This window comes from Schistocerca americana, chromosome 2 (genome assembly GCF_021461395.2).
Source record: "Schistocerca americana isolate TAMUIC-IGC-003095 chromosome 2, iqSchAmer2.1, whole genome shotgun sequence".
NCBI lineage: Eukaryota > Metazoa > Arthropoda > Insecta > Orthoptera > Acrididae > Schistocerca > Schistocerca americana.
In genome coordinates this window covers 339645650-339673574 of record NC_060120.1, presented here as the reverse complement: position 1 = coordinate 339673574, position 27925 = coordinate 339645650, and the positions used below count along the sequence as shown (strand labels likewise).

The window sequence follows — 27925 nt, the reverse complement described above, 5'->3', positions numbered from 1 at the left end:
CAGAGCCCCATGTTCAACAATTCGCACTGAACACTGTGCTCAGAAACACATACAGTTGCATCAGCATTGAACAATGTGTCACATCCGCTACAGATCACTGCCTGCCCTGCTTCAAATGATGGACAAACCTCTGACCTCCGCATTCTATGAGGAGGCTTGGATGTCCAGCACCTTGTCACCTACTTGGTTCACCATTGGTCAAGCACTTTCCACAGATGCTCACAGCAGTAGCACGCAGACAGCTAATCAAGCCAGCCAGCTTATTGTTTCTGAGATGCTTGTCCCAGGTGGCAGACCATAAAAATATGCCCTTTGTCAAAGTCTCTTATGTCAGTGGATTTTCCCATTTGTGGCTCGTATCATCACTAGAATGATTCCCCACTCGTCTCTGCTCCACTTATACACTTTCCTTAGCATGTCACATGCCTACAATGCCACCAGGCAGCAGTCAGTCTCAGGGTGAGCAGTGGTTATAATATTTTGGCTACTCAGTATATAAAGAACTATAGATGTAACAGTCCCCTTTCTATAATGTTTAAGATATTCACTTAAATCATTACTAGCTCCAAAGGAAAAATCTGTCCTTAGAAATGGATACACCACAATGGGCTAAAAGCAAGTCATGAAAGCAATAATAAGGCACTTTTGTGATTATGAATCATCTCTTAGTCTGGGATTTATAGATTTTGAGAAATGTAGTGACTTCATTACCCGAAAATCTGGTATTAACAGCCTTCAAGAAATAAGACACTGTTTCAAGCATGTTAGTACTTAGATGTATATACACACAGGGTGTGTCTAATGATAAGATCAATCCTTGATGAGATGGTAGAGGACCTTATTTGCTACAAAAAATGATAATACAAATTTTCCACATTTATCACCACTACAGAGCTACCAAAACAGCAAGTTTCTCTTTCCTTTGAATGGCAATACAAGTTAATGCATTTATCATGTTATTCATGTGTGTTGTCCCCATACATGAAAAAAGGAGCGTCTGGGAGATGGAGTGTGTGCACTCAGTATAGAATGTCAATGGTGCCAACCCTTGTGTAAATTCTGCCATTTGTGCACGGTTCTGTAGCTAAGTACAGCATTCAGTGTTACCGATATTGGTGCCCCCCCCCCCCCCCCCCCCCCCGTTTTTTTAAGCTTTGTGTGCTCCTGGATAAGATGACTGAAGCAATCACTTGCAAAGGTGAAGGCCATCTGTGAATATCCGCAGTGTTTACTAATGAGGAATACTGGAAAATACGACTTGTTTACGGTTTCTGTAATGATAATACTGAGAGAGTTTTAAGCAACAACATCGTCCATGCAGGCGGGTATTTCAAGCACTTCACCAATGCGTGGGGGATACAGGAGAGAGTTTTAAGCAGCAGCATCATCCATGCAGGCGGGTATTTCAAGCACTTCACCAGTGCATGGGGGATAGAGGATTGCTACAACCTAAACCTACACATCATATTGGTCAACCAGGATCATGAAAAAGAAATTCTTGATACTGTTAGAATTATGTCCATTTATCCAGATGAGGCATACTGGGTGACATGTTGGACTGTCTCATTCAGCTGCTTGGCGAATACTTCATCAGTAAGGTCTTGATCTGTAACATCTGAACCCTGTCTAACAATTGTACCCAGAAGATTATGAACATGGTCTCACATACTGTCATTGATTATTACAGATGCTTAATGGTCAAACAAAATTCATGGGCCATGTCTTAGGGACTGATGAGTCAGGGATCAGAAGAGAGGGAATTATGAACAGACACAACGTACACATCTACACTGACAAGAATCCTCATGTACCTCATTCTGTATCAATCCAAATGAGATTCAGTGTTAATGTATGGGCAGGTATCCTCGGTGGTATGCTGTCTGGCCCATTCATGCTGGAGAACAGAATGGGTGTTGCTGATTACCTGCATCTCTTAGAAGGTGGGCGTATAACCATCTGGGGTGATACGCACCTACACGAAAAGACAACACCAATGGTATCAGCTAGGTGGTGCTCCGGCACATTTCCAACTATCAGTACGACTATGGTTGGATGACCATTTTCCAGCTACATAGATTGGAAGGGATGGTCTCATTCCTTGTCAGGCACAGTCCCCCAATCTGACACCACTTGACTTCTTTCTATGGGGTTTTCTCAAAGGGTAAATGTACAGATTGGAGATAACATACAAAGAAGAGCTTGTTGCAAAGATTCATGCAATGGAAGTGGCAATATGTAAGGAGGGATTTGGTAAAGAGAGATCATGTGGCGTGCTGAAGCTTGTATTCATGTGAGAGGGGATATTTTGAGCATCTGTCTCAATAGGACTAAGACAAACCAAGTACAATGACACGTATTAATGTAATTTTTAAAGGAATTAAATGAATAAAATAAAATGAATAATATGAGAAACGCATTAATTGAGTTAGGCATTCAAAGGAAAGAACAACTCCCCCTTTTGGACTTGCACACATAATTCCGAAACGGTAACAAACACGGAAAAATTATATTAAAATTTTTGGTGCAAATAAAGTCCTCTATCATCTCATCAAGGATTGACTGTACCTTTTGATACACTCCTATCAAAAATAAAAGAGGAATCAGACAAGGATTAATAGAATAAAAAATCCATTTAGGTTGCCAATAATTTCTTTTTTATTGTACAACCACCGCTTTCAAAGTCTGGAATTACATCATCAGGTGCCACCTAATAATTATGAATGGCTACCTTTTTGGACTTACTCAGATCCCTCTAAACATTTACAATAACTCATTTCACATCAATTTGGTCCCACCATCAATTTGTTTCTCAACTTGTCACATTTAGATCCAAGTCCATTTAGAATTTCTGTTTGATGTTATTGAGAGTTTCTTGTAAAAGTTTTATATCCTCACTTGCCAAGGTCTTCTTTTCCTATCAGTTCATTTCATGATTGTTCAACTTAAGTTACAATTTGGACATCCATCTGTTTAATTGTGTTTTCATTTTGTTCATCTGTTTGTCTATATTTTTAAACTGATGTAACATTGCTTGAGACATATCGTTAAATTCAGCATACATTGAAGACCACTGATAACTTTTTTTTTTTCAAATTGCAGAGTTAAGATAAATTCTTGTTCACCCAGTCTACCTCTGCCTCACATTATGCAATGGAAAGAGAAAAGGCAACGTGGTGCACCATACAATTTGTACTCGAAGTGATTTATGGTTCACATTAGCACTTCTTTTAAAGGACTTATATGGAGATGGTCTTTTGGACATGTCCGAAAGAACAGATGCCGGCCATGACCTTCTTCTTCTGTGTGGACGCACACATATTCTCCGAACTCTTACGGGACTTGGAAGAATGTCTTCCACGTGTAATGAGTGTGTTCGGGTGGGACACTACAAATGTAGTATGTGGACATACAAGGTGAGAATGTGAGTCTCGCGGGAGGCGTGCATGAGATAGTCCCTGCAGTCGCACTATCCTCTGTGCCCTCGGTGGCTCAGATGGATAGAGCGTCTGCCATGTAAGCAGGAGATCCCGGGTTTGAGTCCTGGTCGGGGCACACATTTTCACCTGTCCCCGTTGATCTATTTCAATGCCCGTGTGCAGCTGAGGGTATTAATATAATTCTAATTTCTTTTAATGGAGGTCGACTGTGGTCATTTCATCATACAGGACATTAATATTTTTTGGGTGTATAGCTTTCCAGCTGATGTTCGCTGCAGACAGCCAGGAGAATGAATTAGTATTTTTGTACAGTCAGTATTTTAGTATGTTCTTGACAGCACCCCTTTCTACTACTGTACACAATTTATGACTACAAGAATTATTTCCCAAATTAGATCTTTTTTGGTCTTCATTCACTCGGCTATTACATCACCAGCTCAGTCTAGCACTTATATATTGTAAAACTGACATTTGTGTAAATTTTACTTCACAGTTTTGTGAATTTTAATAGCATTTTGTTTGCCTGGCCTTCTTAGTGTGAAACCATTATGCTTGTAAGGGAGTTAAGTTTAGATTTAATTGTAAACATAATTAATTATTGTGTAATGTTTACAAAATCTTTTTTTCCTTCTTTACCGTTGCGAGAAAGTTCAAATTAAAAATGTTGAAATTAATAATGTTAATAAAATAGCTGACAAAACTGGTGGCATAATAAAGACCAAGAAATGTCAGATATGGGAAATAGTAAGTGAAGTTGAAAATTTGTGTTCAGTGGTAGGAGGGAGTGCCATGAATGATATACTAAAAATCCTTACTGGTGGGGTTGAGTGTGGGGATAGGGGTGCATTTGAAGTTCACTTTTTTGTGTTTTGCATGAATAGCTCTAAAACTGTGGCCTCTAACAAAAATGTATCCCAGTACTAAATTAAGTTTCATGCAAAAAAAAAAAATCGTGTTCATTTTTTCTCATGTGCTGTGTCTTCAGTGTTTTTTTCACACCAAGTTGAGATAGTTTCCCAACTTGATAGGCCACAATTGTCCTGTATCAAACTGTTTTCTCAACTTCTTCTAAATCACTTTGGTATACTTTAAAAAGTTACTGTTTTCACTCTGTGTAGCACCACATTTCAATAGCTTCTAACCCATTCCTGTTTGAAGTGCTGATCATCCACGTTTCACTTCCATACAAGACAAATGCCTTCTGAAGAGATTTTGTAACACTTAGATTGACTTGAGATGTTAATAGATTCTGGTTTACCAGAGATACTTTTTTTCCTATTGGTAATCTGCATTTTGTATGCTCTCTACTCTGGCTGACATAAGTTATTTTGCTGCCCAATTAGCGAAACTCAGTTACTATGTTTAGTATCTCATTTCCTATTCTAACTCCCTCAGCACCACCTGGTTTAATTTGACTAGTTACCATTACTCTTGTTTTATTTTTGTTGATGATCATGTTATAATGTTTTTCTCCAAGACACTATCCAGTCTGTTCAGTTGCTCTTCCAAGTCCTTTGCTGTCTCTGACAGTTTTACAGTGTCATCAGCAAACCTCAAAGTTTTTATTTCTTCTCCATGAACTTCAATTCCCATTCCAACTTTCTCCTTGATTTCCTTCACAGCTTGCCCAATGTACAGATTGAACAATGTTTGAGATAGGATACAAACCTGTCTCACACTACAGCTTCCCTTTCATGACCTTCGACTCTTATAACTGCAGTGTCAATTCTGTGCAAGTTGTAGATAACCTTTTTGTCCCTGTATTTTATCTCCACTGCCTTTAGAATTTCAAAAAGTTTAGTCCAGTCAACATTGTCAAAAGCTTTCTCTAAGTCTACAAATTCTATAAATGTTGATTTCCCTTTCTTCAACCTATCTTCTAGAATAAGTCGTTGGGTCAGTATTGCCTCACATGTTCATACATTTCTCTGGAACCAGCTTCTGCCAGTATTTTCATTCTTTTGTAAATAATTTGTGCCAATTTTGGCAGCCATGACTTATGAAACTGAACTAATGGTTTCGTAATATTCACATCCTTCAGAACTTGCCTTCTTTTTAATTGGCATTATTAAATTCTTTGTGGAGTCTAGAGGAATTTTTCCTATCTCATATATCTTGTACACCAGGTGGGACAGATTTTTTCATGGTTGGCTCTTTCAAGGATCTCAATCTTTCTGAGGGAATACTGTTTATGCAAGGAGTCTTCACTTAGGTCTTTTAGTGCTTTGTCAAGTTCTCACAGTATTATATCTCACATCTCATCTTCGCCTACTTCATCTTCTCTTTCTATAATATTCTCCACCGGTTGGTTTTCCTTCTATAGACACTCTGTAGACCCTCTGTAGGTTGGTATATTGATATTAAAATGTGCCATACTCCTGTGCCTGTTACAATCTCTCTACACCACAAATTGAGTGCCATTGTGAGTAAGACATTTGTGACATTTCCTACACATGTAAAATATTACTGTTAAAACTATAATAACTGTATATGAGTAGTTTTAAATAATAAAATAATAAATTTATAAGTGCCATAATTTAGTAGGTGTTTCCTATATTTATTCACCGTTGACTATCCTGGAACCCGGTACCATTTGCAGGTTGCCTGTCTGATGGCTTCAGGGGCAGCAAAAATTTGATGTTCATTGTCTTGTGTAGTTATTGACCAAATTTTAAAATACTGAATGCTGTCATAATCCATTCACTAAGAGGTAGAATCTTACGTTAAAAGTTTAACACAGTAAGATAAGCATTACAGTTAAAAATTGTGTGTTTTCTTGAGGCAGCATAACAGAGTAATGAAATTGATTCATCTAGTATTTGAGAATGAGACCAAGTGAGATGGCACAGTGGTTTGTGCAATGGATTTGCATTTGGGAAGATGACAGTTCAAATTCACATCCTACCATCCAGATTTAAGTTTTCCATGATTTGCCAAAATTGCTCCAAGCAAGTGCCAGAATGGTTCCTTTGAAAGGCCACAGACAATTTCCTTCTCCATTCTGAGCTTATGCTCCATCTCAAAAGACCTTGATGTGAATGAGACATTAAATCCTAATCTTCCTTCTACATCTACATCTCCATCTATATATACATACATATTCTGTAAGTCAGTGGATTATGCATGGCAGGGGTACCTTGTACCACTTACACTGATGGAAAAAAAAATTGCAGTACCGAAAATTAATTAATGTAGAGTAATGAAATTTCAAGAATACATTTGTCTAGTAACATATTTAAGTGATTAACACTGTAAGGTCATAGGTTAATATATGCATGAGATACGCCTTTCAAGTGTGAAATGCTGGTACACTAATAATCAATGTAACTGTCAGAATGTTGCATGCCTTGTGTTGTACAGGTGCAAATTTCAATTTGTAGTAAAGAGGTCCATGATTGTTGCTATTGGCCGATCCATGCAGGGAAGGTTAATGCTGGTTATGGATGACACTGGAATTGTCATCCTGTGATGTCCCATATGTGCTCAATTGGAGATAGATCTGGTGATTGAGCAGGCCAAGGCAACATGCTGAAATTCCTTAGACCATGCTGGGTTACAGTAGCGGTATGTGGGTGATTGTTACCCTGTTGAGCACAACAGACCTCCACCCTGCCATCCAGTGAGCTCTCGCGGAGTGAGGTGGACAGTGGTTAGCACACTGGACTTGCATTTGGGAGGACAACAGTTCAAACCTGCTATTCAGATTTAGGTTTTCTGTGATTTCCCTAAACCACTCCAGGCAAATGCTGGGGTGGCTCCTTTGAAAGGGCATGGCCCATTTCCTTTCCTATCCTTGACACATTCTGAGCTTGTGCTCCATCTCTAATGACGTAATTGTCAACAGAACTTAAACCCAATCTGCCATGTTCTCTCCAATGACTTCTTGCTTGACACCACTGAAGTCGCAGGCAGTTTGGGGTCAGTGGAATGCACACTACAAGGCGTCTGGCTAGATTAGATTAGATTAGATTAGATTTACTTTCATTCCAATTGATCCGTAGTGAGGAGGTCCTCCAGGATGTGGAACATGTCAGAAAAACAACAATACATGACAAATATTTACAACTAAAACAAATAAGCTAATGTACCATTCCACAGGTCCCAAGTGGAATGATCGTCATTTTTTAATGAACACTAAGAGTCATTTTACAAATACTATTGCACTGAATTTAAAATAAAAAAGTTTTTTATTTATTTATAAGGTAAGAAACATGTAATACAACTACTGTAATACTTATTTACAATGAACACATTACTGCACTGAAATGGTGCAGAAGTTAGATTATACTTACACACTTACACACACACAAGCACACACACACACACACACACACACACACACACACACACACACAAATTTTCAGTGAACACATTACTGCACTGAAATTGTGCAGAAGTTATGTTGTACTTATATACAAATCAGTTGGTTTTCCTAAGAAATTCATCAATGGAGTAGAAGGAGTTGGCCACCAATAAATCCTTTAGGCTTCTCTTAAACTGAATTTCATTGGTTGTTAAGCTTTTTATGGCTGCTGGCAAGTTATTGAAAATGTGTGTTCCTGAATAATGCACACCTTTTTGTACAAGACTAAGTGACTTTAAATCCTTGTGAAGATTATTCTTATTTCTAGTATTGATTCCATGAATTGAGCTGTTGGTTTGAAAAAGTGATATATTTTTAATGACAAATTTCATTAAGGAATAAATATATTGGGAAGCTGTAGTTAGTATCCCTAGTTCCCTAAACAGGCTTCTGCAGGATGTTCTTGAGTTCACACCACATATAATTCTTACTGCACGTTTTTGTGCCCGGAAAACTTTAGCTTGGCTTGATGAATTACCCCAGAAAATAATCCCATATGACATTATGGAATGAAAGTAAGCATAGTATGCCAGCTTTTTCATTTTTATATCCCCTATGTCTGACAAAATTCGCATTGCAAACAGAGATTTGTTAAGACGCTTCAGCAGTTCTGTGGTGTGCTCCTCCCAGTTGAATTTATTATCAAGCTGTAATCCCAAGAATTTAACACCGTCCACTTCTTCTATCTTCTTGTCATCATATGTTAGACATATACTCTTGGGACACCCCTTACAAGTTCTGAACTGCATGTAGTGTGTTTTTTCAAAGTTTAGTGACAAAGAATTGGCTAGGAACCAGTGATTAATGTCCACAAATATTTTATTGGCTGATCTTTCTAAGACTACACTTGATTTGCTATTTATTGCAATGTTTGTATCATCAGCAAACAAAACAAACTTGGCATCTGGTAATGTTACTGATGACAGGTCATTGATATACACAAGAAAAAGTAAGGGCCCCAAAATGGAACCTTGTGGGACCCCACATGTAATTAGTTCCCAGTTGGATGATGCCTGATAGCTTAATACATGTCTCTTTCCTAATAACACCCTTTGTTTCCTGCCAGAGATATAAGATTTGAACCATTTTGCAGCATTTCCTGTTACACTATAATATTCTAGTTTACTTAAAAGGATATTGTGATTTACACAGTCAAATGCCTTTGACAGATCACAAAATATACCAGTTGCCTGCAATTTTTTGTCTAATGAATTAAGTACATTTTCACTGTAAGTGTAGATAGCCTTCTCAATATCAGAACCTTTTAGAAATCCAAACTGTGACTTTGACAGTATGTTATTTGAGATAAGATGGTTATAAAGACGACTGTACATTACTTTTTCGAAAATTTTTGAGAATGCTGGCAACAGTGAAATTGGACGGAAATTTGATGCTATTTCTTTATCTCCCTTCTTAAACAGTGGCTTAACTTCAGCATATTTCAGCCATTCGGGAAATATTCCACTGATAAACGACTGGTTACACAGATAGCTTAATATGTTCCTTAGCTCAGAATCACATTCTTTAATTAACTTTGTTGATATTTCATCATACCCACTAGATGTTTTTGATTTTAAAGATTTTATGATGGACGTTATTTCTGTTGGGGTAGTGAGGGTCAAATTCATATTATGGAAGTTACTTGAAATGTCTGGTCTAAGGTAATCCATAGCAGCATCTACCGAACCTGACAACCCCATCTTTTCAGTAACAGTTATAAAATGTTTGTTAAATAGTTCTGCAACACTATACACATCTGTCACCAATGCATCATTTACTCTTAATGCTATTTGTTCCTCTTCATGTCTGGTTCTACCGGTCTCCTCCTTCACTATATCCCATATTGTCTTTATTTTGTTATCTGATATGACTATCTTTTCCTTGTAATATAAGGACCTGTTCTTGAAGTAACTGATTTGCAACAGTTCGATGTGTCACTGTGGTGTCCACTGCTGCTTCAGAGGCAGTACGATGTGCCAGAGCCTTACACCAAATATGATGATCTTCCCTCTTAGTAGTGCCTTGTGACCATCCAGAGCCCCGTCTTCTTGTGACCACACATTCTCATGAACACCATTATCAGTCTTCATGTACGGTGGCTGCACTCCTGCCAAGTTTTTCTGCAATATCATGAAAGGAATATCCAGCTTCTTGTAGTCCTGATACACGACCTTATTCAAACCCATTGGAGTGTTGATAATGGTGTCTTTGTCCCCTTAAGGGCTTACATCAACTCACAACGTTCAATCTCAAAGGTAACTAATGCTCATGACCATTATAGTGTGTATTTAAAACGAACCTGATTTGCATCCTTGTAGTGGCACTACTAGTGCTCCTCTTATGTGACTGATGTGAAATTTGAATAGACATCATCTGTTGGATGTAGGAACACGCTTATCATTTTTCATTTATGTTGCACAACTCATTCTTTGTGTTGTGATTTTTTTTCCATCAGTGTAGTCTTTTTCCCATCCTGTGCAACTCGAGGATGGGAAAAAATACTGTCTATATACCTCTGTATGAGCCCTAATTTCTCTTATCATATATTCACGGCCCTTACGTAAAATGTATGTTGATGGCAATAGAATTCGTCTGCAGCCAGCCTCAAATGTTTGTTTTCTAAATTTTCTCAGTAGTGTCTTGCATAAAGAATGTTGTCTTCCCTCCAGGGATTTGTCAGTAAACTGCTGCAAATTGCTGCTCACCCTGTCCTTTAATTTGACCTTGTGGGGAAACCACACACTTGAGTAATACTCAAGATTGTGTCACAATAGTGTTCTATACACAGTACTGTTTATGGACGGGCTACCCATTCCTAAAATTCCTTGAGGATGAGAATACTTACTGATTTCCAACAAACTTTGCACATAATTCCAAACCCTCAACAAAACCTTTTCTACATCTACATCTACATGCATACTCCGCAATCCACCATACGGTGCGTGGCGAAGGGTACCTCGTACCACAACTAGCATCTTCTCTCCCTGTTCCACTCCCAAACAGAACGAGGGAAAAATCTCTCTTCTCTTATCTTATCTTTGTGGTCTTTTTGCGAAATGTAAGTTGGCGGCAGTAAAATTTTACTGCAGTCAGCCTCAAATGCTGGTTCTCTAAATTTCCTCAGTAGCGATTCACGAAAAGAACGCTCCTTTCCTCTAGAGACTCCCACCCGAGTTCCTGAAGCATTTCCATAACACTCGCGTGATGATCAAACCTACCAGTAACAAATCTAGCAGCCCGCCTCTGAATTGCTTCTATGTCCTCCCTCAATCTGACCTGATAGGGATCCCAAATGCTCGAGCAGTACTCAAGAATAGGTCTTATTAGTGTTTTATAAGTGGTCTCCTTTACAGATGAACCACATCTTCCCAAAATTCTACCAATGAACCGAAGACGACTATCCACCTTCCCCACAACTGCCATTACATGCTTGTCCCACTTCATATTGCTCTGCAATGTTACGCCCAAATATTTAATCGACGTGACTGTGTCAAGCGCTACACTACTAATGGAGTATTCAAACATTACAGGATTCTTTTACCTATTCATCTGCATTAATTTACTTTTATCTATATTTAGAGTTAGCTGCCATTCTTTACACCAATCACAAATCCAGTCCAAGTCATCTTGTATCCTCCTACAGTCACTCAACGATGACACCTTCCCGTACACCACAGCATCATCAGTAAACAGCCGCACATTGCTATCCACCCTATCCAAAAGGTCATTTATGTAGATAGAAAACAACAGTGGACCTACAACACTTCCCTGGGGCACTCCAGATGATACCCTCACCTCCGATGAACACTCACCATCGAGGACAACGTACTGGGTTCTATTCTCACTGACAGCCCTCCCTGCCACCTGGTAAAATTTTGCACAGAGCATAACTTAATTGTAGCTAGCACTTGGTTTAAGAATCATGAAAGAAGGCTGTATATGTGGACAAGGCCTGGAGACATTGGAAGGTTTCAGATAGATTATATAATGGTAAGACAGAGATTTAGGAACCAGGTTTTAAATTGTAAGACATTTCCAGGGGCAGATGTTGACTCTGACCACAATTTATTGGTTGTGAACTGTAGACTAAAACTGAAGAAACTGCAAAAAATTAGGAATTTAAGGAGATGGGACCTGGATAAACTGAAAGAACCAGAGGCTGTAGAAAGTTTCAGAGAGAGCATTAGGAAACAATTGACAAGAACAGGAGAAAGAAATTCAGTAGAAGAAGAATGGGCAGCTTTGAGAGATGAAATAGTGAAGGCAGCAGAGGATCAAGTAGGTAAAAAGTGGAGGGCTAGTAGAAATCCTTGGGTAACAGAAGAGATACTGAATGTAATTGATGAAAGGAGAAAATATAAAAATGCAGTAAATGAAGCAGACAAAAAGAAGTACGCACATTCTGATGTTCTGACGACTTAAAGTGTGAGTGTGGGTGTGGGTTATACTGATTTATTTCCCCAAACCACATTCCACTTCTTTACGTGGTGAGTTACTTGGAATTTTTCAGCCCCTCTTCTTTACAAGATAATCAGCTGCTGGAGAATCTCTTGACTTCTTCTCCATCAAATAGAGCTAGGTGCAGGAACGTTTAACCTCTTTATACTTATAAAATGAGTAGACATACAAACTTTCCTTTTCACCAGTTAACGATGTATTTGACTTTCATGGGCAACATAATTCACACTTTCAGTATACATATGCAACTTTCTGTAAGTATCTCATACCTTGAACATTAGAAACAAAATGAGTTACAGTTAAAAGAAAGTTGGCTTGGCTACCATGACTTTCTTAAAAAGAATCAGAAAATACGTCTTGCCTCTCACACGGGTGAGTCAAGAGTCTATATGAGTGCTTTTTCAACTGTTCTTGTTTCGCATAACAATAGTCAGTGACACAATAAGCACAAATCTGCATATAGACTCCATGGTTCTTCCATATGCACTCACCAACACCTCTATGGATTGCCTGACAGGTACTAGTTGGTGCTGTTTGACCGCCGCATCTACTTTCTTCCTGCGACTGATTTTAAACCTGCACACACAAACATGAGATGCGCAGTAGGTAGGATTCTACCATCCCGCATTCATATCTAGAATATTGTGTGTTCGAGACGGTAGAAGGCTGAGTGTTACTCATAATAACATCTTAACAGTATACATTTTTTACATATTTTTTTATATGTATCTCTCCTTTCCATAACAATTCTCTGTCCTCTCTGGAACAATCTTTCGCTTAATGTTTCTCTATTCTTTTCTTATTTTACTTTGTTATTAAGACATGAGCATTTATTTGTGGTTTTAGTCAGCTTTACTAATATTTAGGAATTGTGAGGACACTTTTTCTTTTCTTTATTTCCTTTTTAAATAAAAACTTCAGGTGTTTATGATACATGAGTAATCTATTTTCTGTTCTTATCTTCCTGTACTACCTTTTCCTCGTATGTACTATTTTCATTAGTTGTAGCTTGGAGGAACTCTAGGCGAAATGAAAGTGTTCTTTTGACTCTCATTTATTTCCACGAAACACAATAATGCTAGTCGTTAACAGAATGTACACTTTCCAGAGTAATTCCTATAAAATTTGTGACTTTTGTCTCAATACTGTCCCCTTCTCCTAGGATCAGCATCTATTGCTTGCTTGTGGAATGACCTTATGAGAGCACTTCCTCTTTCCATTCTGATAGGTATGCCCCTTACAAACCACCCCTGTTTTTTAGGCCACAGATCGTCCTATCTCCACATAGGTACGTCTGCCCTTTATACTTAGTGAAAGCCGGTTATGCTCCCTTATCCTTTCTGAGTAGGCCTCATGGTTCATTACCCTAATATACATTTCTATGTATACCATAATTAAGTATTTTCTGGTAAAGCTATAAATTTATTTTAAACTTTGCATTCATTCTTTAATATATCATTCGCTCCCTAGAGTCTTCATCTTCTTCTCAGCTTCTATACTTTCAATGGATATTATGTCTATATATACTGCTTATGTCCCCCTATCCTTCAATTCATCAGAGGTTTTTATTGCACTTACGTTTGTTAATGATGAACCTGACTAATTCTACTCCTACTTTTGTTTCCTTTCTTTGCTCGTGCCTCTCCCTTATTTATCCATTACTCATTACTACTTTATAGTTATTTGTTATGTATGTGCACCTCTTCTTATATGTATTTGATGTAGAGCCGTCATAACTCCCCATATATGTGCGCATAATTCCCTGTGTGCATACCTTTTCCCCTACAACACCGGGCGGTTATCACATTGTGATAGGCTTTGTCTTATATAATATAATGTTGGCGTAGAAGTGTATATTTGTGTATATGTGGATGTATGTTCATGCAGTCTGATTCCTCGGCCTTCTTATCTAAAGATAAGATGTAGGTTATTAGCAACCACTGAAATAATGAAGGACTTCAGCGATAGTAGTTTATGAATATGGAAAGAGGGAAAAGAGAGGCAGGTCCTCAAGATGAGAAGTAAGAAAGGAAAATATAGATGTGGTTGCTAGGATCGAAGAAGAGAAAAAAGATACCCCAAAGACAGGAAACCCTTCCCACCCCCCTTCCCCAGGATCCCTACCTCTCAGGTGCTTGAGTTTGGTGTTAAATCATCTCCTACAGAACGGACTTGTCCCACCTTCACCCTTGAAGTCCGCGAAGGAAATCCTAGCCACCCTATGGAAACGGCAAATGGTGAAGAATCTGGCACTCTTGTTTGTGAGTGTTGTTTGAAAGGTGTGATGTGTGTTTTGTGTTAGTAATGATTTATCTGTTCTTGTAAACCATGCTTTTTAGCTACAATACTCACCCCTTTCAAAATTTATGTAAACTCTCCCATCTATATGACATCTCATAAAAGGTATAAAACACTCTATACAAAATAGAAAATCTATACACTATGGTATAACAGTTGTTCAGGTAGTCGGATCATATTATATTTTCCACAAATATAATGCTCTATCCAATTTATTTCGTTGAGGCATCACTTTTCTGTTTCTTTCCCTCTTTTTTTTTTTTTTTTTTTTTTTTTTTCCTCTCTCTTAAGTCGGTCTCTATTTTATGGTCATATTCAGATTTTTTTTTTTAATAAGATTACATGATAGTTCTAGATTTTTAAAGGACTTCGGTGCAGGAAAACTACTTTGGAAAAAACACTGAAAACAACTCGGGATCCGACGGTCGTCACTCTGCCCTTTAACTCAGAATGTTAACGTCCCTGGGGGATAGATGACAGAATAGTTGAAGATTTTAAAGGAATTCGGTGTAAGAAACTATTTGGAAATAACAATGAAAACAACCCGGGAACCGACGGTCATCACTCCGCCCGTTAACTTAGAAAGTTAACGTCCCTGGGGGACAGATGACTCAGCCGGATCCCATGGCTCTGATATTAACTTTTCTTGTACACTGGCAAACCAGTAATTTTCTTTAAATTTCTTTTGAAAGTCTTCCCAAGAGGTAAAATACTCAACATTTACAGTACCCCATTCTTAGGCTTCGCCAAGGATGTGCCCCACAGCAGATTTGATCTTCTTAGAATCTTTCCAAGTTTTTGGTAATGCTTGGTTAAACCTTTTTAAGAAATGGGTCGGATGTACATCTCCGTCCAGCTTAAATTTAGGGAATTGTCTAGATAACCCTGAATTAGCTCCCCATTGTAGATAACCCTGAATTAGCTCCCCATTGTAAATCAGTCACAGCTTCACTAGTTAATACAACATTAGGTGAAGATACCATTTTTTCTACTTTATCTTGGATAAGCTTAATCTCTTTCCACAGGCCTTCTACACCCTTCCTGGCATCAGTGAGTTTGGAAGAAGGAATAGGCGATACGTTCCCGTATGTTATTCTCTCGGTAACTTTTTGATGTATAATTTCCCCAAATTGTTTCACCAAACTAATTGAGGTTATAATATCAGAGTTAGCTATTTTCTCTTTGAAATTCCTTTCTACATTGTCTATCTGTGTACTGACACCTGTAATTTGCGATTGAATGGCATTAACTCATTCTGCTTATCTACACTCTCTTGCAGAGAATACAACCCATGTATTACATCATTATACTTAATATTGTACACATTTTCAAAAGAGCCCAACTTTTCAATTAGTTCGGATTCTACATTATTACATTTGTTCTCAATGTTAAGTTCTAACCGTTTTGACAAATCCTGAAAGGTATCATTCTTTGCTAACTTTCATGGCCATAGCCGGTTCTTGATTGTCCCCAGCTTGTTGTATATTCTCCATACTTTGCTATGGTTTAGTCCTAGTAAGCATTTAAAACTAAATTTAAATAAGATAATGTCACAATAAAAGTTCACTTGACAGTACCTTGCACCACTTCGTTCTAAAGTAATGAAGTTTTGTTTCACGCTCACCCAGCATAGAATTCTTGTGGTGTAAGTGAGTGGATGTGGAGGCAGGTCAGCACTGGTGAATAGTAGCTGGTGCCGGCGGTGTCAGACATAGGTTAGTCTCTGTGTCAGCATCCCTGCGATGTGTGTGACAGCTGTATACTCCCCGCACAGGATTTTCTTGGTTGAAGTGTTCTATGCATATTTCTTCTTAGACAAATACTTCGAAATCTTCATTACTATTTTTATCATTGTGAGTTTTTCATTTCTTCACAGTATTTCCCTTCAAAATTTGCTGCATTGGATACTTAAACGTATTCCAATGTCTCAGAGTAATTTCCTTGTCTTATAATGTTTGGTTGCTATGGCAACACACAACAGCTTCTTTCCTCATTTTTGACTTAAAATTCCTGTTTTCTCGGTCCTTTCACACAGGACTCCACATTCTGATGTTCTGATGACTTAAAGCGTGAGTGTGGGTGTGGGTTATAATTATTTATTTCCCCAAACACATTCCACTTCTTTACAAGGTGAGTTACTTGAAATTTTGCAGCCCCTTCTTCTTTACAGTAGTAACTTTGCAGTAGTTACTTGGAGATGAAAAAGCTTGCACAGGATACAGCAGCATGGAGAGCTGCATCTAACCAGTCTCCGGGCTGAAAACCACAACAACAACAATAACAGCAATCTTTGATGTGCCCTAAGTCATCTCCAGTATAGCACCTCATCTTGCCGCAACTATCTCTTTGTCTCTGCTGCTATTCATTCTATGCCACATCATCAGCGTATTACAGTTTTTAAATATTTGTCCTCTTGTAGTCTTTTATCCATCTTAATTATGAGCTCCTATATTTCCTTGCCACACTTTAACCCTTCCCAGAAATATACTCTGTACTCTGCTCTTGCTACTTATATTTCAAAAACGTAGCATATTCACAACTAACCTCAAGAATAGATAGGCACAATATTGCCAATTTCTGTAATATGATGAATTTCAAATGGTACTCCAGTAAATATAATACTGATTGCTTTAATCATCCATGTAGGAGTTACTTACATCTCAAAAATGTCGACACTTCATGATTAGTGCAAAATATATTCCTGACTGCTAAAATATATTTTCATTTCTTTGCACACTCAAATTGCAATTATCGTCATCTTCTCTGTAGCTGAGTAACTTTTTCATGTACTGTAAGTATTCTACTGTCAAAAGTACTAGTGTGGTGTTTGAGACACCCACTAAACCTGCTGGGCAGAACAGGTAATTAGGATTGTGGAAAGGGCCAAATAAGGTTGCGGTCAGTTTCACCTTATAATTGTAATTTATTGTAATTTAATAACACATTTACAACCAAAGAGGCACATAGCCAAACCTTTACCAAATGCATCTCTTTCACGACTGAAGGCCTCCAAACAAGAATTCTTAAAAATCAACAAGATAAAAATGCAGTTAAAATAACAAATAAAATAATTTAAAAAAACATATATCGCAGCTAGGTGCAAAGCCTCAAGGCAAAGTAGATAGAATAAACATATGCAAGGTGCAATACAAATGGCTGAAGGCCATCATTAAATTTCAAAATTTTAAAATATATTACCACAATCTTTTAAAAGCAGAAGGCCGCAATTTTTAAGCTTAAAAGATAATTTTAAGAATGAAGTCACAAGGCTGAAAGCCCAGTTAATTTTCCGAAATTTAGAAAAAAAAAGAAATATAACCATAAGCCTTAAATTTTAAATAGCTGAAAACAGATAATCAAACACCGGTGGGAAAGACAATAAAGACAGCGGCACTCAGAAGCCTCCAGGGAGGTCGGTCTGCCCTCGTTCACTTATGTGAGACAGGTGGTGAGCCCAACTACACTTGATCTGTTGGAACCCAACCAGGGGACAGCCATGGACCGACAGACACGACGACTTGCTTGCCATCAATCAGTACATGAGAACTCAAACACAAAATGTTACAAACGTGATAATCCACAATGATGTATGTGTTAGCTGTCAAAATTACGTACCATGTTGGACAGCGACAACAAGTGAGTAAAGGACACTGCCTGAAATAACATTCGTGGCCAGGGCAGGTAACCAGAACACTAACGGCCACAAGGCAGAAAATTCCGCTGTTACACTTGAAATTGAACCGGCAATCTAGTTAATTCACCCCAAAAGAACACTGCTTGATTTTATGTCAGTGGCCAGGGCAGATAACCAGAACACTCGCAGTGACCACCAGCGCACCCAACCGACCGCACCGCATGGAGATAACTTCTCTGGTTCACAGCAACTGACCAACTCGTCTCAGAATGCTGACAACATCTAAAATAGTCGTCGGTGGAAATAACGCCAACTACACACATAACCTGACAAGCACTTGCACAAAGACCTGAATGATACCCAACAGTAACTAAGCATGCAGGAAGACAAATCGGGAGTCGATGCACACACTCACAGCCGACTCATGAATGATCGGCGAGCCAAAATGCGTCGCCCGGTAGGACTACCAACGGACGATCCACGGAGACGGTGTCCTGGCTCAAGTGATTCATGGTGGCAATGGTCGGGCAAGCCATGTTGACGCAGACCTCACTGCTGCTCCAACCCAATTGCACTAGTGCCGCACTGCAACTCCTCGACTGGCAGGTCCGGACTGCACTCCAGACATGGTCTAACTGACTGGCAGCCCAAACTTGCGACACGAACCCCCTAGCCCAACTGGCATACGACAGACAATGACCGGGAAGTAATAGCAGTCAAGCAAAGATACTACGAGAGGGGATATACCAATACGCACTGCTAGCGCCGGTCATGGTCACTCAAAGTAGCCACTCAGTAATAGTAGTACTTTAAATTAATGTAGTGAGGTGGAAGTATGTTAAAAACAGGGTGTAAAATACATGATGGCGGGAAGACGATCCACGCACGGCTCAACCCCCCCCTCTCAAACAAAAACCAGGGGGTGATATGCCGAAATAAACTAACTGGCAGGTTCTAAAAAGGCAGAAGACAGTGGCCAAGAAAGGCCACCAGCAAAACACTCGGTCGGACCCACCCCTGCAGAAGAAACACGCCCACTGGCTACCTGACATCTTTGCCCTGGGAAGAGACTGACCTAAGTTCAGCAAGATGACCAATTCACAACCACCGCTAAGCCAGCAACGAAAATAGTGAGATACCCGCTCGGACTTCAACAATGCAGAGGAAACATGCCCCAGGCAACCCAACATCACTGCACAGCAGAAGGCACCGAGCTAAGCCTCACAAGATGACCAAAGTTGACAACCAAAGAGCTACCACAACTTTAAGACCAGAAGTTAATGCCTGAACTTAACAGATTATCAGTGCCCACACTCAAATCCAGCTGACTGTCACCAGGTTGGGTTCCCTCTAGAAGACAAATAGTGTCCTCAAGGCCTTCAATAGCCTTGAAGGAAACTGAATTGCCACTCCTGTCTCTCCGACTACCGCCGAGATGATGTCAGCCGGCTGCAGCATGGCAACGCGCGAACTTGCTACCAATTCGGGAACACTGCTGTTGTCAGTTGGCGCCTTATTGCCAACCCGTAAACAAGATTTAGCAGGCCGATCCCCAAAGTCTGTCTGACTGCCATTATCGTAACACCTGAAACAGTACCAAGACAAACAATACGATGCCACAGACACAATAGAAACAAGAGGGAAACTGACCGCAACTAGGTTGGTGAGCATGAGTGTCAACACGCTCTGCTACCAGTCACACGCCCATTCAGCCCTCTGGGCAGAACATGTAATTAGGATTGTGGAAAGGGCCAAATAAGGTTGGGGTCAGTTTCACCTTAAAGTTGTAATTTAATAACACATTTACAACCAAAGCGGCACATAGCCAAACCTTTACCAAATGCATCTCTTTCACGACTGAAGGCCTCACAGCAGGTCAACTTTCGTGTGTGGTTGCAACATTATGCTCACATTGTGTATATTTTTGGAGAAAGGGACATCTGTTGCACCACAGTCCAGTGACGCAGCTGCGGAGCACGATACATTTTCTTTCTTTTGGTAAGCATTTGTTTCTGATCACAACTAGGTTGGTGAGCACGAGTGTCAACACGCTCTGCTACCTGTGAGACACCCACTAAGCCCTCTGGGCAGAACATGTAATTAGGATTGTGGAAAGGGCCAAATAAGGTTGGGGTCAGTTTCACCTTAAAATTGTAATTTAATAACACATTTACAACCAAAGAGGCACACAGCCAAACCTTTACCAAATGCATCTCTTTCACGACTGAAGGCCTCCAAACAAGAATTCTTAAAAATCAACAAGATAAAAATGCAGTTAAAATAACAAATAAAATAATTTAAAAAAACATATATCGCAGCTAGGTGCAAAGCCTGAAGGCAAAGTAGATAGAATAAACATATGCAAGGTGCAATACAAATGGCTGAAGGCCATCATTAAATTTCAAAATTTTAAAATATATTACCACAATCTTCTAAAAGCAGAAGGCCGCAATTTTTAAGCTTAAAAGGTAATTTTAAGAATGAAGTCACAAGGCTGAAAGCCCAGTTAATTTTCCGAAATTTAGAAAAAAAAAAGAAATATAACCATAAGCCTTAAATTTTAAATAGCTGAAAACAGATAATCAAACACCGGTGGGAAAGACAATAAAGACAGCGGCACTCAGAAGCCTCCAGGGAGGTCGGTCTGCCCTCGTTCACTTATGTGAGACAGGTGGTGAGCCCAACTACACTTGATCTGTTGGAACCCAACCAGGGGACAGCCACGGACCGACAGACACGACGACTTGCTTGCCATCAATCAGTACATGAGAACTCAAACACAAAATGTTACAAACGTGATAATCCACAATGATGTATGTGTTAGCTGTCAAAATTACGTACCATGTTGGACAGCGACAACAAGTGAGTAAAGGACACTGCCTGAAATAACATACGTGGCCAGGGCAGGTAACCAGAACACTAACGGCCACAAGGCAGAAAATTCCGCTGTTACACTTGAAATTGAACTACGGTAATCTAGTTAAATTCACCCCAAAAGAACACTGCTTGATTTTATGTCAGCGGCCAGGGCAGATAACCAGAAGTCTAACAACCACAAAACAGAAAATTCCGCTGGTGCACTCGAATTGTAGTCAACCAATATAGTTAATTGCACCGCATGGCTGCTAAATTTCAGCAACAGAAACACTCGGTGTTGCTGACAGGAAAAGCTCCCCAACAGCGAACCACTGAAATGAACTATCACAACATGAATGGACATGGCTTAGGAAATTGAAACCACTACTCAACTTTGACGTCCTGGGTCGGTGAACTACGAAGCTCATAGTGATCGGACAGCTCCACACACGCATGGACCGCCAGCAGACCCAGCCGACTGCACCACGCGAAGATAACTTCTCTGGTCCGCAGCAGCCGACCGACTCCTCTCAGAATGCCTACATCATCTAAAATAGTCGTCAGTGGAAATAACGCCAACTACACACACAAGCCGACAAACACTTGCACGATGACCTAAACGATACCCAACAGTAACCAAGCACACACACACAGCCGACTCGTGAACAATTGGCGAGCCAAAATGCGTCGCCCGGTAGGACGGCCGACAGACGATCCATGGAGACGGTGGCCCAGCTCAAGTGATGCGTGGCAGAAATGTTCTGGCGAGCCATGTCGACGCAGACCTCACTGCTGCACCAACCCCATTGCACTAGTGCCACACTGCAATTCCCTGACTGGCAGGTCTGGACTGTGCTCCAGACACGCTCTAACTGACTGGCAGCCCGAACTCGCGACACGAACTCTCTATCCCAACTAGTGTACGGCAGACAATGACCGGGAAGTAATAAAGGTCAAGCATAGATACTACGAGAGAGGATATATCGATATGCGCTGCTAGCGCCGGTCACGGTCAGGTAAAGCAGCAGCTCAGTGACAGTAGTAATTTAAATTAACGTAGTGAGGTGGAAGTACGTTAAAAACAGGGTGTAAAATACATGATCGCAGGAAGACGATCCACACACAGCTCATTGTTGATTCCGTGCCTTTTAATCTCTTGATAAATTTCATCTCCCACTCCATAATCTGATGCACCAGTTTAATCTCATGTTGTAAATGAGTATGATGTAAAAAAATTTGCCCCTACAAATACCATTTGTCCTCCATTTGATTAAAATCCTCTCAACATTTCTTATTCCATTCTTGTGTAGTCTTCTGGCTGGAAAAGTGTAATAATTCAGAGTTGCTCTTGATTTCATTCCCTATATAACGCTCATAAAAACATCCAAGTGCAAGAAATGTTTTCATTGGTTTCCTGTTCCACAGTTTTGTATGTTTATGACCATGTTGCTTTACTTCACGTCTGGTCTTATCTCCACTGTATTCACTGTGTGATTATGGAAACTTACTTCCTCACTTTGGAGTTGTGATATTTTGTTGGGGTTTACTCAAGATTATTTCATTCAAGAATAATCTTTGTATAGTTGCTGTACCAATTGGCCAGATGGAGTGAAGATGTTTTGTTTAACCTGAACTACATAAAAGTGATAGAACCATCCCTCAGACGAGGTGTGGATTTGCAGTAACCCATTGTCATTGTTACCTGTCTTAATCATGTGGTGTGGTCTGTGGTACATACAAGGGAGTGGTCCTATAAGATGTGTTGAAATCTACCCTAAAATTTTTTACACAGGAAGAAGACAATGAAAGAAATGCTCTGCCAAAGTTGCTAAGAGGCACTGCAAATATTTTTTAAAAAATGTTGAAGTTACACATTTTTGCCATTTGAAGAACAGCTAATAACAACAGTTTGTACAGTCCTGCTTGCCTAGTGGGCGACTTGGTGAATCACATGTGCAGCGCCGCATAGCAGAGTTATCTGGGGTTCACAGACACCAATTTTAGGCACCTAAAGCCTGGTTTAAAAGTGAACAGAACAGAACTGAACTGCTACATGGATAGTGCAGCTATTTACACAACCATCAAATATTCTTGAATGCTGATATTTATATAAACATTCAATATTCCAGAATATACAAGCATTACAAAGATAAGATATTTCAAAAACATTCCAGAAATTATAAATACAAAATAACAAATAATTGCTGCTGGTTGAGTTTGACCCAACTATCTGCAGCACGCCTACCATTGAAACTAACCACTATGCCACACTGTGTGTACTATAACTTGCGACATTGCTCCATTTCCTGGAGAAACAGTGACCCACTGTTTCAGAATTCTCATTTTTATCTGACTACAGCACCCTGAATCTAGATCTTATCAGTTGTCCTCTGAATGGTGGCGCTGGCTGCTCCTTGCATTCTGGTCGTATTGTTACATCATCTTCATTATGGCGAGTATCAAAAGTAACATCTCTGCACTTCTGTCTTTTTGATGAAGAGTGATAATCTTTAATTTCATATTAGTTGCCTGACAAGTGACAAAGGATATGATACAGCCCTAAGTAGCACTTTAGCAACGTTACTGATAATCCTACTTTCCACACAGTTGTAAAAATCCAAACCAATTCCACTGGGCTTTATCTCACTGGCCAGTGCTTGGCGTTTTAGTGCACTCATTCCTTCTACCAACCATCCAGATTTTGTATCCAAGCCAGCTGTCATTATTCTTCTGTCCAGGCAATGAAATGTTTCATATAGTCATCCTGACGTGTTGTCCAGCCAGAACAGGAACAGTATATCGTTTGTCATATGGGCCTTGTGAGTGTGCAGAGGGGAGGGGGGATCATGGGAATACTTCAGGACACCTAGCCATAATTTCTCTTATACAATACTCCATTTATTGGAATTCTCATTTGGTTGATGCCTCTTTCTTCAAGACTTCTATGGTTTTCAACAGTGCTGGATTTTCTCTCTATTCAGCAGCAATATCATTTAACACAGTGATGACTGACATTTCGTTCATGTTGTTGTGTTCCGCCAGCCGTTGTGGCCGAGCGGTTCTAGGCGCTTCACTCCGGAATAGTGCTGCTGCTAAGGTCGCAGGTTCAAATCCTGCATTGGGCATGGATGTGTTTGCTGTCCTTAGGTTAGTTAGGTTTAAGTAGTTCTAAGTCTAGGGGACTGATGACCTCAGATGTTAAGTCCCATAGTGCTCAGAGCCATTTGAACCATTTGTTGTGTTCCACCAAACTATTCCTCAAGAACCAGTCAGTGTTCTTGTGTTTGCATTCATTTCTGTATGCTACTGTGAGGTCGTACACATGAAATCTTAGTATCCATCTTGCCAGTTGACCTGAAGGATCCTTCAGGTTAATCATCCAGAACAGAGAATGGTGGCCCATCACAATGGTCAATAGTTTGTCAAATAAATACAGCCAAAACTTGTTGATGACCCAGTCAACAGCAAGGCACTCATTTTCTGTTGTAGAGTAGTTTATTTTGGACTTGGAGAGTAGCCTGGACGCATAAAAGGTTATCACCCTTTTGGCACCTTCTTGAGTTTGTACTAGAACTGCTCCAGTTCTAAAACCCCTAGGATCAGTGTGATGTTCTGTCTTGACATTCTTGTCATACAATGCCATTTGCAGTTGTCCTTCTTTGCAAGAACCACGAGGACTCTGAAAATTCAATGGTGTCAGTGGTGTGACCTTGCAGCATCCTCCTCTCTTTCTGCCAGATTATCTGTCCTTCAGTCAGTGACATTGTATGACAACTGGTTATTTGGTGTGTGATCCACATGTTGATACAATGTTTTTGCATGGGCCACTTGATCTATCTTTTTTACGCTTCGGATTTGAAAGTATACGAAAATTGAGAGCAGAACAGCTATCACTTTCGACATAGTTCCATGGTCAGGGCAGATCCTATTGGCAGCTTGACAGTAGCTTCCTCCTCTGCTTTGTATTTAGTGGCAACAGAGCATGATTCTTCATTGATGACACAAATCTACCCTTCCTGGAATGGTTCGGCTGTCCCTTTTAGTGATGAGTTGTGGCTGCCTTTACAGTTAGTGATCCAAAAGTTCTCCTTGACTATATACAATGCTCATGTTCGTTGCTGGCGTGCAGGTTTCATTTGTGGGCTAATAAGCTTTTTGCAGTTGACAAAAGTTTCACAGTTTCACTGAACATCTTGATAGGCAAGTGGAACTCACTGTATGGTTGATTATGGGATAACAATGATTTCAGTGGCAAACTATCGCCCATAGCAATTGTTGATATATTTGCTTGTTGGAATAGCTACATCAGTCTGGAGCTCTGATATACCACAGTCTATGACAGCTTATGATGCTTGCAAGAAATCCTGTCCAAGAATAACATTATGACTACATTTTGCTAAAATAAAAAATTCAAAGGGCTGCATTCTGTCATTGATAGGTATTCCTATGATGCGTATTCCAGTTGGCTGGACATATTTCCCATTTGTAGCTTTAGCACAATTGCTTTCCTATCATGGAACATAGTCTTCTTTAACTGATGCTGATAGATATCAGACATAACAATAAAAGAAATACCTGTGTCGACAAGCATCCAGACTTGTTTACCTCAATGAGATTTCCTGTCATGCCATCCATGGAGAATTTTCATATGTGGTGGCCTCACCACCACAAATGGTCACATCACTTAGTTTTCCTTTGATGGCTAGTTGAGAAGCTAGTACCTCTGCATGGTGATGGAGATCAAGAATTGTGTGTTGGGGACCAACATTGTTATGGGTACAGTGATGAGGTTTGACCCAGAAGGTGACAACAATCATCTGCTGTTGACTAGTGTGAATAGGGCTGTTGTGATGGTTGATGCCTTTTGAGATAATAGTCCTCAAATACCTGTCTTCTTTCTTTGTAGTAGTGAACAACATGTCCAAACAACCTATTGTCAGAAAAGACCAGAGTGTTGTACTCCATGCTCCAAATGATTTGTCAAGAAAATTTTCTGAAGAATTTGAAGCAGCAGAAAGATTACTAGGGGTATTTGCTCTCTCCTACCCTGTTCATAATTTTCTATGCATTGAGTAAACTTCAGCCCACCTAAAAAATTATATAATAATTGTACCCTTGTATCATGCGTAAGTCCCTTTATGACAGTTCTTTTCAGAGTGGAGATCAAGCAAGATGGTGAAGTTGTAGGACAGTGGACTCATATTCGAAGGACTGTGGTTAAAATCTCTGTGTGGCCATTTGCATTTAGATTTTTCATGACTTCCCTAAATTACTTAAAGCAAATGCCGGAGAAGTTTCTTCGAAAAGGTAGAGCTGTTTTCCTTCTCCATCCTTACCCTACTTCAAGTTTGCATTTTATCTCTAATGAGTTTGTGGCAGACCCCATTAAACCTTATACTTTGTCTCTCTTACAGAGCAGAGTAATCCCGAGGGCAGTGCAGAAGTGTCATGAGTATCAAGTTGTTGTATGGACTTTTTCTGACCAATAATGTCATTTCTTCACTTGAACAAAGCTATAAATTTTACTTTTGTCACAACCATGGCATTCCAAGCAAAATGGGAGTTGTACACAAGTGTCAAAGAGTGTTCATGATTATGTGACTACAGCACTGTTCTGTTTAATTTGTGTACCTCGTACTTGGGAAACATAGTTCCAATTTCTCCAGTGTAGATGATACATCTTTGTGACTAACTCTTACTTCTTTTTCCTCTGTCAGTCTTGGTTCATTTTGAACTATGTCACCGTCTCCTTCATTCATCCTTGCACACCCCCTTTTTTCACTACTCACTGTTTCTGATAATGTTGAAATGGTAGTCCTGCATATGTGAGAAACTGAGATGTGTCAACAGTCTTAAATGAATTTTATGAACATTTATGATACTGAATCTAGTGCTTGATTGTGTTGCATGTAAGTTCTGAGTTTTCTATAATCTAAAATATTTGTTGTTATTCTACTTCTAGCAAAGTAAAATTCTGCGATCAGTACGAGTCCCCCAAGATCGATGATAACACCTATTTTATTAGGTGAGTCTATTTCCCCATCACATTGCTGTAAGCTGCCATTATTTATTAAAGTACTAATGAATTATTTCATTTAAGTGTTGTAATGTTTTCCAATTTTCAGGACTGCACCAAGGGTGTTAAATTTGGTTTTGTACAAAGTTGTTTCATACAAACTCTATGATCTCATCATCCGGATATTTAGAAACGAAACATCTGACAGGGATTAGTGAAAACAGTGAATTATGTGACATGTTAGCGACAACATCTGTGTACTTCCAGCGACTGCCATTTGTAAATATAATTTTAAAACGATTGCCTTAGACTACTTTTTTCTTATTTATCAAATGGGTACTAGGCCACATTTTAAAATGCCTTATGTATGTGATTTTCTAGCTGTTTCTGGTAGTGTTGTTTGACATTCATTTAAAATATGGAAGCAAAGCAACAGCAACTAATTTGATGTCTGTGATCTTTTCTTTGTTGAATTGTGCAAATGTGTACGTGTCAAGTAACTTCAAGAACAAGCTATCATTACTGTTATCAAGATCCTGATATCTGAATTAAGGGGTGGAGTCATCTACCATTCTTTTATGAGGTCTTAGTGACTTGTTTCAGGATTGGTTCATAGGAAAATCAAAAATGTTACTAATGGTATTTTCTGCATCTGTTGTAACCATATGTTAGAGGTGTAAAAACTGTGTGCTTCTTTGCATGATAGTTGTACTTCTGATGTCATTATGTTATCATTTTAACTTTCAGTTATTATATTTGTTTTATACCATCATTGATTCTAATCTCTTAACACATTGAAAAGAATGGAATTGTAGTTTGCCTGTGTTAGTGTTGTACTCATTTTTCACTTTTCCTCTTGAATA

At 39.4% G+C, this 27925-nt stretch overlaps 1 protein-coding gene across 1 annotated transcript in view; it reads left to right on the top strand.

The window, feature by feature from the left end:
• The window catches only part of LOC124595254 (zinc finger-containing ubiquitin peptidase 1-like), a 221105-nt gene extending 193381 nt beyond the window's left edge, over window positions 1-27724 (top strand). The window contains exons 10-11 of the mRNA XM_047133922.1: window positions 27009-27071; window positions 27172-27724. Of these exons, the coding sequence (XP_046989878.1) occupies window positions 27009-27053 (45 nt within the window). The 3' untranslated portion in view covers window positions 27054-27071; window positions 27172-27724. The remainder of the gene's footprint in view (window positions 1-27008; window positions 27072-27171) is intronic.
• Window positions 27725-27925: the final 201 nt, after the last annotated feature.